Source organism: Lampetra planeri, chromosome 61 (genome assembly GCF_965212315.1).
Source record: "Lampetra planeri chromosome 61, kcLamPlan1.2.h2, whole genome shotgun sequence".
Lineage (NCBI taxonomy): Eukaryota > Metazoa > Chordata > Hyperoartia > Petromyzontiformes > Petromyzontidae > Lampetra > Lampetra planeri.
The window spans coordinates 564,703-577,233 of record NC_136167.1 but is presented as its reverse complement, the minus strand read 5'-3'; the positions used below and the strand labels follow the sequence as shown (position 1 = coordinate 577,233).

The 12,531-nt window shown below is 54.9% G+C and overlaps 1 protein-coding gene across 2 annotated transcripts in view; it reads left to right on the top strand.

Annotated features, from left to right (window-relative positions):
• Positions 1 to 12,531, top strand: part of LOC144736579 (neurogenic locus notch homolog protein 1-like) — a 112,048-nt gene that overhangs the window by 46,611 nt on the left and 52,906 nt on the right. For both annotated transcript variants that reach the window (XM_078619143.1, XM_078619142.1), the window contains exons 3-5: positions 8,097 to 8,359; positions 9,007 to 9,201; positions 9,846 to 9,989. In XM_078619143.1, the coding sequence (XP_078475269.1) occupies positions 8,097 to 8,359; positions 9,007 to 9,201; positions 9,846 to 9,989 (602 nt within the window). The remainder of the gene's footprint in view (positions 1 to 8,096; positions 8,360 to 9,006; positions 9,202 to 9,845; positions 9,990 to 12,531) is intronic.

Genomic DNA, 12,531 nt, shown 5'->3' with positions numbered 1-12,531 from the left:
TCTTTCTGCCCGCGGCGTGTGGCACCGGTGGGTCGTTCCCACGTGCAACGCCGCCGTGAGGCAGCGTGGACGACGAAAAGCGGCAGCGGTGCACGGCTTCGGTCATTCCTTGCCTTTTGTTTTAAATGCCAGAACGCGTGGAGGAAGGAAGTGAACAATGTGGTATATTGTACGCGCCGCCGCAACCTTCACCGTTATGGGGTCTGGACAATCGCCCGGGCTTTCTGACACCAGAAGACATACGTGTATGTGTGTGTGTGTATGTGTGTGGGGAGCGGTGGTGTAGCGGTTAGCGCGCTGCGCTATGAACCCGGCGACACGGGTTCGATTCCCGCTCACGGCCAATACCAGTGACGATTATCTGAACCGGTCCCGGGCCTCCCCTAGGTCGACTCGGCCTCAAATGAGTACCTGGTGCGGTGTGTAAACATCGCCACTGGGGAGACAAAGGCGGCCGGGCGTGGTGCTGGCCACCCACCCCCTGGTGTGCCGTTCCGGCCTTCATAGGTGCTCGCTAACAGCCCTTGCCCCTTACAGTCTGTTAAGGCTATACGGGGGATCTTTATCTTTGTGTGCAGTAGAAGCCGTCTTAACAGGCACCACTGTTAACGACTAATCGCCTAATAACGGGGCTTCAGAGAGCTTGGTGTGTAGTATAGTGTATAGTAGTGCAGTGCCTCCATAGAGCCCAGTGTGATTGCTTACCGACCATTCCCCCGTTAACCACGTTTCTTATAAAATTGTGTTTATTACGTTGTTAGTGTCTTTGTGTTATCCGTTGTTTTAATATTATAAGTAGGTTTTGTTTTGGGTGAAAAAGGTGGGGGGGTAGCGTTTGATGCCATCGGAACAAATTGAGCCTTGAAACGTGCATTTCGTAGACTCGCTTAACGAACAAATCGCTTAACGACCGGTTTCGTCGGAACCAATTACCGTGGTTAAGAGAAGAGGGCCTTCTCCTGTGCACCGCGCTGAAACGGCAACGCTGCGTTGCTCTTCATTGCTGCCCGCCACTCCGCTTGCTTTACCCCGGGAGAGTTTCGCCGAGACTTTTTAGCGGGGATGACCGCCTGCCAGCAGCTGCGAATCTCGTCACCGGTGTTGGTGGCCGTGAGCGGGAATCGAACTTGGGCCGCCGGGTTCGTAGGACCCCCACACGCACGCAGCGAACCTCGCGAAAACTCGGCTAGGCGAGGACGTATGGCGCGAATGGCAAACCCCACTCAAACTGTTTTCGTAAAAAATTCATAATATAGGTTTTTGGGTCAGATCGCGTTATTTATAAATGTGTCGTAACCCTCCACCACCCGACACGGCCAAACAGTAAAAAGTGTGTCACGTTTTCAAAGGACAAATTAATTGACTTCTTTAGCCCACCGGTGTGTTGAAGAGAGAATCAACAGCATTTTAAAATTTGAGTAGTACGACGTTTCGCTGATAATTACAATCAGCTTCATCGGGCAAGAATGGTGAAGCTCTCCTGTTGCTTCCGGTCTTAAATAGAGCAGCAGCATCAGGGTGACGTCATCATTTAATTCAATTCAATCTGGTGCAGTGATTCGAGGCAAGGAGGAGGGGGGAGGGTATTGTAATTATATAGATTGGTAATCATTCAATTGTTACTCATTGGTATTTACACTGAGATCTCTTTTACCAGTGGCAAAATATAGTAGAAGGTTTTTAACCTTTTAAACTGGTACATAAAGGAATCAGTTTTGTACCAGTTTAAAAGGGTAAAAACCTACTACTCATTGGTATTTGTTTCGTAAAAATTATTCTTCGTCGTCGCCGCAATCAAGCGGCGTGACCAAGGGGACGCTAGCCGACCTCTGTGACCCCAAGCGCCCCCCCCTCTCCCGATGCTGCGACATGTCACGTATCCGTACATCACTCCGAGTCTGGCCTCTGGCTACGCGAGCCATAGTGTCGTCGCTACCCCCCCACCACCACCAACCGCCCGGCTGCAATAAAGACGCACGCGCTCACACGCTCCTCCTCTGTGTCCGCCTCTAGCCAGCAGGCAGGCCAGCCGACACTCGGCTTTGTTGAAAGGGCCCCACCAGCGAATCTGCGCAGCCTTTCCATCTGTTGCGTTAACCCTTAGGAGAGGCAATGGTGGGGGGGGGGTGGAGGGCGAGGGAATTTAAATGTAATTATTTTTCTCGTGTGTGCGCGTGTGCGCGTTTGTGGGAAGCGGTGGGGTAGTGGTCATATGGCGGTGACATGGCGGCCGTGACGTAACGATAGCAGGGCGGTTCGCGTTTCGAGATTTTTGCGGCCGCCCTGGTTAATACCGCCGTTTGCCTCCACGTGCTCGGAGCTCCTTCGGGTAACTCGGAGGTTTCCCGCTCGGCACGTGGAGCGAAGCGTCGGTCACCGTGCCAAACGACGCGGCGATGGGAGAGAATCGGGTTGAGAGTTGGAGGGAGGGAGGGAGTCATTGGGGGGAGAGAGACCCAGAGGGACGAGGAAAGACCGAGCAAGGAGACAGACGAGGAGGGAGAGACACAGAAAGCACATGGAGACCCGAGGTCACGTGGAGAGAGTTGGAGGAGTGGAGGACAAGGAGAGGCAGAGACACGGGGGGGGGAGGGGGGGAGACAGCGACACGGGGGGGGGGAGAGGCAGAGACACGATGGTAGACCAGGAGACACGCACGCGCAGCATAGAGACACCATGGAAAGCGCGGAGACAGACAAAGCGACCAGACAGAGACATTAGAGCCAAGCGGGAGGGGGAGAGACACGCACACGCACAGAGCTGATTGCTATGCACACCTGCCCTGTGCCCTAAGCAGCCTTTGTGCAGCGCGGGAGGGGAGAGGGAGGGGAGCGAGCCAGGCCTTTGTCCACGCTCCCCTGCACCCCCACCCACCCGGCCTCCCTTTCACGGCCGAATGGAAATGCCTGCACATTTGCCATGGACGACACCCCCCACCACCCCCATTCAAAAGGCGAAATACGGCCTCCTCTAGGCTTCTGGCCATGGGCCCTCCTCTGTCCATAGGGTGGCGAGGGGGTGGGGAATGGGGGGGGGGGGTCGGAGGTCGGGACACCCTCTCCCCCTTCGCCCCCCACAATCGGAGAGCTGAACAGGAGCGAGAAGTTTGGGTCGCCGCGCGTTCCAACTTGGAAACCACGAGGGGCAGTGGCGACGCGTGGGCGCGCGAGCCAGAGGTCGCAACCGGGTACCCGATACCCGTACCCTACCCGATACCCGGCTACCCGTACCCGGCCGGGTATGGGTGTGGGTAGCCGTTTGCGACCCTGGTGCGACCGGGTACGGGTAGACCGTGAGTCACCGGTGAGTAACCGTTTGTCACTCATTTCGGGTAGGGTACGGGTAGCGTACGGGTACCCGTAACCCGGCCGGGTACGGGTACCCATTTGCGACCCTGGTGCGGCCAGGTACGGGTACGGGTACGGGTAAGGAATCAAAACCCGTTTGCGACCTCTGGCGCGAGCCCACGAGGTTTGCGGAACGTGGCGGTGACGAAATTCCCGTTCACCCGTTAGACGCCAACCTCTGTCTTTTAGTTTTTTGTTTGCAAAGTTTCAGTTTGTCGCCGCGGTCGTTTGGACCTGCTGAGTGAACGAATGACAAAAGCGGTCGTTGTTGCCGAAGCCGCGGTGTCGGCCCACGTTGTTGAGATGCCCCTTGCGGTGCATCGCTTGACACCTACCCCCCCCCCCCCCATCTCTTGACGTTCCATCTCACGGGGTCATCCGTGTCATATAATTTGGTTTAAAAAAAAAATGTATATGTTTAACACGTAGGCTTTTGCGACCAATGTCATCCATAATAGAGGGGTTTTTTCGGGGGGTTCGATCGTTCAACCAAAATCAAGACCTCTTATGAATAATTACATGTCGGAGCGGATAAAAGGAAATGATCCAGATAGTGGTGAGTCTAACAGAAACACCGAATGTATCTGTATCAACTAGACTAAACTAAAAAGGTGTTTTTATTGTTATCAGGTAAAGCCCACTGAGCTATGTAGCTCTTTTTCCGAAGAGACTAGGCCACAAGTGATAGCTAAACGAAGTGGGCTCATCGTCATCGTCACGTGGAAATTTAGCAGCCAAACGCTTGTCGTTGTTTCTGAATGTGGAGGGAAAAAATCCGAGAACCCGGAGAATAATCCACGGGGAGAGAGAGAGACACGCAAACTCCAAATGTACAGCAGCAGGCGTTAGGGTCGGGATCGAACCCATGACCTCCTGTATACCAGGCGAGGCAGTTAACATCTCCTAGCCACCGTGATGATGATGAGAGAGAGACACGCAAACTCCAAATGTACAGCAGCAGGCGTCAGGATCGGGATCGAACCGACGACCTCCTGTATACCAGGCGAGGCAGTTAACGTCTCCTAGCCACCGCGCCTCCCCTATGCAATTGTCATCGGCCAAGTAACGGTGAACTCGTCGATCGTAATCTCTATTTATCCTGGAGGAATCCGATAATAGGATCATCGTTCACTCGGATAATAGGATCATCCGTTCCTTCACGTGGCCCCCACACCAACTCGGACATGGGGAATTCCACCGCACGTACGTACATACGACGTTGCCTTGATAGTAAATTTCTGTGGTCGGGCTGCAAATTTAACGGGGGGGAGAAAAAAACCGCGAACCAATATTGACCAATGGAGCGTGCACAAAAGAAAGCCCGTGGCATTTTTGCACCTGACGGCGGTCTGACGCCCCTGGGTTCAAATCCGGGTTGCAGTCGCCCAACCGCAGTGTGAAAAGAGACCCAATGGGACTCGGAGACCCATGGAGATCCATGGAGACCCACGAAGACACATGGAGACACATGGAGATGCATGGTGATCCATGGAGACACATGGAGATGCATGGTGATCCATGGAGACACATGGAGACACATGGAGACCCATGGAGACCCATGGAGATCCCATGGAGACCAATGGAGACCCATGGAGACCCCCGAGACTCGCATGGACTTGGTGTTGCGGTTGATACAAGTTCTTGAGCGTAGAGAATCGATGGTTTCGGCTCAATGAGCAATGGCTGCACGCACAAAAACGTGGTCTGTGACCAAATTTCCTGCAAAGACCAGAGAATCCGGCCTTGAGAATTAACCGATTTAAAATGTTGGTTTCAGTCCCACGGGAAATCCGGGTTTGGGTGACAGCCGGGGCGTTGCTAAACCCTCCACACCTGTTGCCTCGCAGCAAGAATGGCCTGGGTTCGACTCACGACTCGGGGCGGCGCATTGCTTGTGTGGATTTTGTAAGTTTTCCCCACCCCCACCCCCCTAAGTTTTGACTTAACTTTCGTGACTGCAGGAATTCATATTCTTGGTTCTGTCGGTAAAGTCACGTAGATAGAAAATAAAATCTAAAATAATAGATAATTAAATCAAATTAAACAAAAAATAATGAATAAAAAATGATAAAAGCAAAAACCCACGGCGTTTCGATCGCAACACAAGCGGCCTTCATCCTCATGCTGCGTGGATCTCCTCTGAATTCTCCGCTTTCCTCTCTTAGCCGAAGAAGACGAGGAAGGAAAAAAACAACGCAGCGCACAAATGCTAACCTGCTTTATTGCCCCAAATCATTCCACCCGGAGGCGAGCGGCATGGAGGGGAGAGTGAAGGGGTTCGGTGGCGTATTGTCCGCTTGGTTTCATTTTTTTAAAATGTTCGGTCCCGCGCTCGGTTTATGAGTCCCTTTTGCCGTGACGTTCCTCCGACGGGTTCTGGGCGATAACCACCCGGGGCCGGTCGCGTATCGAGCCGCGGCTACGTTTGCTTTCTCGCCGCCGTGTTTGCCGAGTTTTCTATTTTGCCGTACCCCCCCCCCGCCTCCCCGCCTCTTGACGGCAAAGCCGTTATCGCCGCGGGCCTCTCCCGGTCCAAGGGTCCCGCGCCAGATTTTGAGCCGAGGTCGCGTTTTTTTGGCGCGCGGCTGGCGATTTAAAAAAACATAGCCGTGGGAACAAAACAATGAAGGTTCGATTTTGTTTTTCACTACTTCATTTGCACGAGAGGATGACCGATCGCACACGACGTGAATGTTCACCCCGCCGTCGCTGCGGTCCGCAGTACCCCGATGGCTGAACGCCGTTTGTGTTCCCTTTTAAGACGACTCCCTTCTGTAGAACTGCATTAGCGCAGTTGGCTACGTGCAGTGCGAAAGAAGTTCTACACGTGCGTGCGTACGTACACGCGCGTGCGTACTGAGAGACAGAGAGAGACAAAGAGAGACAGACGGAGAGACTGAGAGACCGAGAGAGAGAGAGAGAGACAGAGAGACAGACAGAGACACAGAGAGACACACAGAGAGACACACAGAGAGACACACAGAGAGACACACAGAGAGACACACAGAGAGACACACAGAGAGACACACAGAGACACACAGAGACACACAGAGACACACAGAGAGACACAGAGACACAGAGAGACACAGAGAGACACAGAGAGACACAGAGAGACACAGAGAGACACAGAGAGACACAGAGAGACACAGAGAGACACACAGAGACACACAGAGACACACAGAGACACACACAGAGAGAGAGAGCGAGATGGAGAGACACAGAGGAGCTGAGCATTTGAACATACACACACAGAGAGGAGCTGAGAATTCGAACTTACACACACACACACAGCATGTGAACTTACACACACACACAGCATGTGAACTTACACACACAGAGAGCGAGAGAGCGCGCGGGCAAATTAGCGCGGCAGCCCCCTGGGTGGATCTGAGAAGTGAGCTGTTAAGACAAAATATCTGGAATGCTTTTTGGGTTGCTCAACCTCGTGGGACTCCGCTTAGAAGAATAATAACAGTAATTATTACCGTTACCGTAGCTTCCATCGTACGATCTCAAGGCGCCTTGCATCGGTGACAATGGCGCGGTGGGTGGGTGGGTGGCAGAGGTCGCAACCGGGTACCCGATACCCGTACCCTACCCGATACCCGGCCAGGTACGGGTACCCGTTTGCGACCCTGGTGCGGCCGGGTACGGGTACGGGTAGGCCGTGAGTCACTGGTGAGTCACCGTTTGTCACTCATTTCGGGTAGGGTACGGGTAGGGAACGGCTACCCGTATCCGGCTGGGTACGGGTACCCATTTGCGACCCTGGTGCGGCCGGGTACGGGTAAGGAATAAAAACCCGTTTGCGACCTCTGATCGGTGGTAGAGGGCCATTGGTAAGAAGTGGGCGAGTTTTTAAGAGGGGAAATGCTCCCTCGGAGAGAGCTGACATTTATTTGAGGCGGGGGGCTCGGAGCGTCTCCACCGAACCGGACTTCCTGTCACAGCCTCCGGCAGGAGACAGAGAGGCCCCTCGAGATACATGGAGACACACAGAGACACGTAGAGATAGATCGAGACACACAGATACCAATAGAGATACATAGACACACACAGAGACGCATAGAGTCACATAGAGACTCGTCGAGATAAGTAGATAACCAATAAAGATACAGAGGCCCCTCGAGATACAAAGACACATAGTTACCAATAGAGATACATAGAGACCCATAGAGATACAGAGAGACCCCTCAAGATACATAGAGACCCATAGAAATACACAGAGACGCATAGCAATGCACAGAGACGCACAGCGGCGCACAGAGACACGCAGAGACGCGCAGAGACGCGCAGAGACGCGCAGAGACGCGCAGAGACGCGCAGAGACGCGCAGAGACGCGCAGAGACGCGCAGAGACGCGCAGAGACGCGCAGAGACGCGCAGAGACGCGCAGAGACGCGCAGAGACGCGCAGAGACGCGCAGAGACGCGCAGAGACGCGCAGAGACGCGCAGAGACGCGCAGAGACGCGCAGAGACGCGCAGAGACGCGCAGAGACGCGCAGAGACACACAGAGACACACAGAGACACACAGAGACACACAGAGACACACAGAGACACACAGAGACACACAGAGACACACAGAGACACACAGAGACACACAGAGACACACAGACCACAGCGAGAAAACCCAAACTCAACAGGCATCTCCAGGGTCCGCGATCGAACCCTCTCGACCTCCCGCTGGCGACGATCGCACCGCCGATGACGACGTTGCCGCCGTGTCTCCCGCCGCCACCCCCCTCAGGTGCCGCTCTGGCTACGTGGGCGAGCGTTGCCAGCACGAGGACCCGTGCCGCAGCTCGCCGTGCCTCAGCGGCGGCTCGTGCCGCCCCGTGCTGATGTCGCGCGCCGTCTCCTACCTGTGCACGTGCCCGCTGGGCTTCGCGGGGCCCCGCTGCGCCTCGCCCGTCGAGAGCGCTTGCTCCGGCTCGCCCTGCCTCAACGGCGGGCGCTGCCAGCTGCTCACGCTCGCCACCTTCGACTGCCAGTGCCCCGTCGGCTGGGCCGGTGAGTGGCGGCGGTGCCGACAACGACGTTGGCGGCGGCGACGGTGACGGTGGTGACGATGATGGTGACGGTGGTGACGGTGACGGTGGTGGTGACGGTGGTGACGGTGGTGACGGTGATGGTGGCGGTGACGGTGGTGACGGTGGTAACGGTGATGGTGGCGGTGACGGTGCCGACGACGTTGGCGACTGTGACGGTCGTGACGGTCGTGACGGTCGTGACGGTCGTGACGGTGGTGACGGTGGTGACCGTGACGGTGGTGACCGTGACGGTGGTGACTGTGACGGTGGTGACTGTGACGGTGGTGACTGTGACGGTGGTGACTGTGACGGTGGTGACTGTGACGGTGGTGACGGTGACGGTGGTGACGGCGGTGGCGGTGACGGTGGTGACGGTGACGACTGACGGTGGCAGTGACGGCGGCGGTGACATTGGCGGCGCCGACGGTGGACCATGACACTGGCCGCTTTAAATGTCCACGCGACGACGACGAGCCACTTGGTTGAGCCATCGTCTGTGATGGCCAGGGTCGCTTCTGAAACTAAGCGCTACGTAACGGCTTTGTATCGGGCCTTGTTACCTGGTTGAAAATAACTTTTTATTTTGTAACTCAGCTCATAGATTTTTCACCTTTTTGCCGCTCGCAGGGGAGCTGTGTCAGCGGCCCGAGCCGTGTGCGTCCGCCCCCTGCGCCCACGGCGGATCGTGCACGGCGCTGGCGTCCCAGTACCGCTGCTCGTGTGCGCCCGGCTACCGCGGCGCCGACTGCCGCGCCGACGTTGACGAGTGCTCCGGGCCCGGCAAGCCGTGCCGCAACGGCGGGACCTGCGTCAACACCATCGGTGAACGCCGCACCGTCGGTGGTGGTGGGGGGGGGTGGGTGGTGGGGGAGGGAGGGAGGGATGCAGAGGGAGGGGGAGAGGGAGGGAGGGAGGGAGGGAGGGATGGAGGGAGGGAGGGAGGGGTGGAGGGAGAGGGAGGGGGTGAGGGAGGGAAGGAGAGATGCAGAGGGAGAGGGAGGGAGGGATGGAGAGGGAGGGATGGAGAGGGAGGGAGGGATGGAGAGGGAGGGATGGAGAGGGAGGGAGGGATGGAGAGGGAGGGAGGGATGCAGAGGGAGGGAGGGATGGAGAGGGAGGGAGGGATGGAGAGGGAGGGAGGGATGGAGAGGGAGGGATGGAGGGAGGGAGAGGGAGGGGGGAGGGAGGGAGGTAGGGAGGGAGATAGGGAGGGAGGGATTGAGAGAGAGGGGGAGAGGGAGGGAGGTAGGGAGGGAGAGGGAGGGAGGGATGGGGAGAGATGGAGAGATGGAGGGAGGGAGAGGGAGGAAGGAAGGGAGGGAGGGATGGGGAGGGAGGGAGGGAGAGATCAACCAGGGCAGCCGCTGGATTCCAACCGCCACTGCTGGTCCGCGTCACCGCCCCGTGATTAACCTCCTCTCTCTCTCTCTCCCGTACGCTTGCGCCCCCCTCCACCTCCCCGCCAGGCTCCTACGTGTGCCAGTGCCGCGCGGGCTACGGGGGGCGCGCCTGTGACAGCGCCCACGTGCCCTGCTCGCCCTCGCCGTGCCTCAACGGGGGCACCTGCCGACAGCCCACGGACGAGACCTACGACTGCACCTGCCTGCCAGGCGAGTGCACGAGCGGTCGATGGATGTGAAGGCCGCTCCCCGAGGATTCGAGATGGGAATCTTGAATCCCTGAACCGTAACTCAACGCCACAAACCCATAACCCTCCCTAGCAACTAACACCTTCTTCTTGGTTCTTTCGGTAAAGTCACGTAGAAGGGAAATAATAGAATAATACAAATAAAACATAATAAAATACAATTCTCACGATGTTTCGGCCACAACGCAAGCAGCCGTCCTCAGGTGAAGAACAGGTCTGTCGGAAAGACAGCGTCTGAATGGCTTTCCGACAGACCTGTTCTTCACCTGAGGACGGCTGCTTGCGTTGTGGCCGAAACGTCGTGACTTTAACGAAAGAACCAAGAAGATTAATCCCTGCAGTCACGAAAGCTTTAAATCGAAATATTATATTATAATATTATTGTATTATATTATTATATAATTCTATTTCATTCTTTTATTATATTACTTTATTTTATTATATTGTTATATTATTTTATAATGTTTTATTTTATTTATTTTATTATTTCCCTTCTACGTGACTTTACCGAAAGAACCAAGAAGATGAATCCCTGCAGTCACGAAAGCTTTAAATCGAAAACAAACACCGCGGCCATAACTCGTGACCTGTCGTGCTGGGTGCCGTTGGAGCTGTTACCGTCAAAGCGTCGCGACGGATAACTCTACTTCAAAAGGGGAATCCTGAATCCGTCTGTGCGGCGCTCTTGAAGTGTCGTCTCGTTATGTGCTCTGCTGGCTTGGGAGGCATCTCGAATCCAAAGGAGCTTTGCCCATCTCGTGGAAGTTGTAGACGGGCTAGAGAGATGAAGATTGGCACGTTATCAATTCCGTCATAGACGTATGTCAACGAAACTATTGTTTATTTTAAGGCCCACTACTGAGCTTCACCTAGGGGCGGCCCAGGCCTGGTTCGGTTAATCGTCACTTGGTGTTGGTAGGCCGCAAGCGGGAATCGTACTCGGCTACGCCGCGTTTCGTCGCGCGGCGTGGCGCCACCGCTCCCCGCCACACACCGATAGCCGCCGTTCGCCAACGAAGTGAGGGTGACGTCAACCACGTTCATACACGCTCACACTCCACACTCTCACGCAGCAGCAATAACAACAACAACACGTTAACCGTCGGTGCGGTACAATGAGCCGTTGATAAAGTCCGATGGTAACGGCGGCAGCTTTTTAAGCGCACTTTGTTTCGTTACTTACAGCGCACGGCACAAACGTGAATGGAGTTGTGGGCTGTTTTTTTTCTGGTTAAAGGATGTTGAATGGCGCGGCCATTTTGTCATATCCTTCCGCCCCGCTTGGCACAAAGTGGCATTATCAGGGGCGTGAAATTTTCCGGCTGGAGAAAGAGGGGGCCGGCGGGCGCATTGTAATTTTAGCCCCGTTTGCTTTCCGCCAACATTTCCTGCGATTGTTGTGGGGTTGATGATTTGATTTCTTTTTTCTCCGTTTGTTAAAACACCCCAGCGGCGTCTCCGACCGTAGTTCCACAGTGCCCGGGCGCTCGCTGGCACGTGCTCCTCCCGTGTACATGGCGGCGTGACGCTTTGGGGGTGGGCAGGGGGGATTTGTACTCTTAGGTTTTTTTGGAAAAGTCACGTACGTAAAAAATAAAATTAAAATTAATAAAAGTAATACATAGAAATAATAAAATAATGAATCGCAACGTTTCGGAGGAAACACAAGTCTCCGTCATCAGGTGGGACCGTCACAGCTAGATTTACTGTATCGAGTGAGGCAAACATTCCAAGATACAAGTTCTTAAATACAAGTTAAGGGGGGGGGGGAGGAGGGAGGGAGGGGCTTATCTGAATGTGGTAGCCAATGAATGGAACTTATTGGGAGGGGGGGGCGGGGCTAAAAGAGTGAATGTGGAACTGTTGGTGCACCTGTTGGTGCACATGCTAGAAGAGAACGAAAATGCCCATGTTGTTGTTTTACCCAGTGTTGGCTGACAATCAAATAGAAAAAGGAGAGTACTGTTCAACGCTGGGGAAGTTAACACTCGGACCAAGCGCGTGCATGCGGTTGTTGTGTAACACGGTCGTCGCGCATTTTGAGAGTTGTTCTACCATTGATAATTGGTTTTTTACCCTTCTATCTGGCAACAAAACTGACACTTTTTTTTACAAGGAGTCATGTTTGCATTGACCACAATACCTGCAGCCATGTAGGCACATGTTAATTGGCCCGATAACACGTTGACAATATATGGAGAGGGCAACAGAGCTTGGGAAATTGTTGGCGTCAGCTCGCCCACGTGGCGGCTGCTGCTGCTGCCATCTCGATTGTGTCTGTGGTTCCTCCTCCTGGTGCCTCTTGAGTCGTCCCCGATCTCAGTTCTCTCTCCCCCAGTCGCCCTCTCTCTACGAGTCGTCCTCTCTCTCTCCGAGTCATCCTCTCTCTCTCCGAGTCGTCCTCTCACTGTTCCGAGTCGTCCTCTGTTTCTCAGTTCTCTCTCTCCCAGTCGCCCTCTCTCTACGAGTCATCCTCTCTCTCTCTACGAGTCATCCTCTCTCTC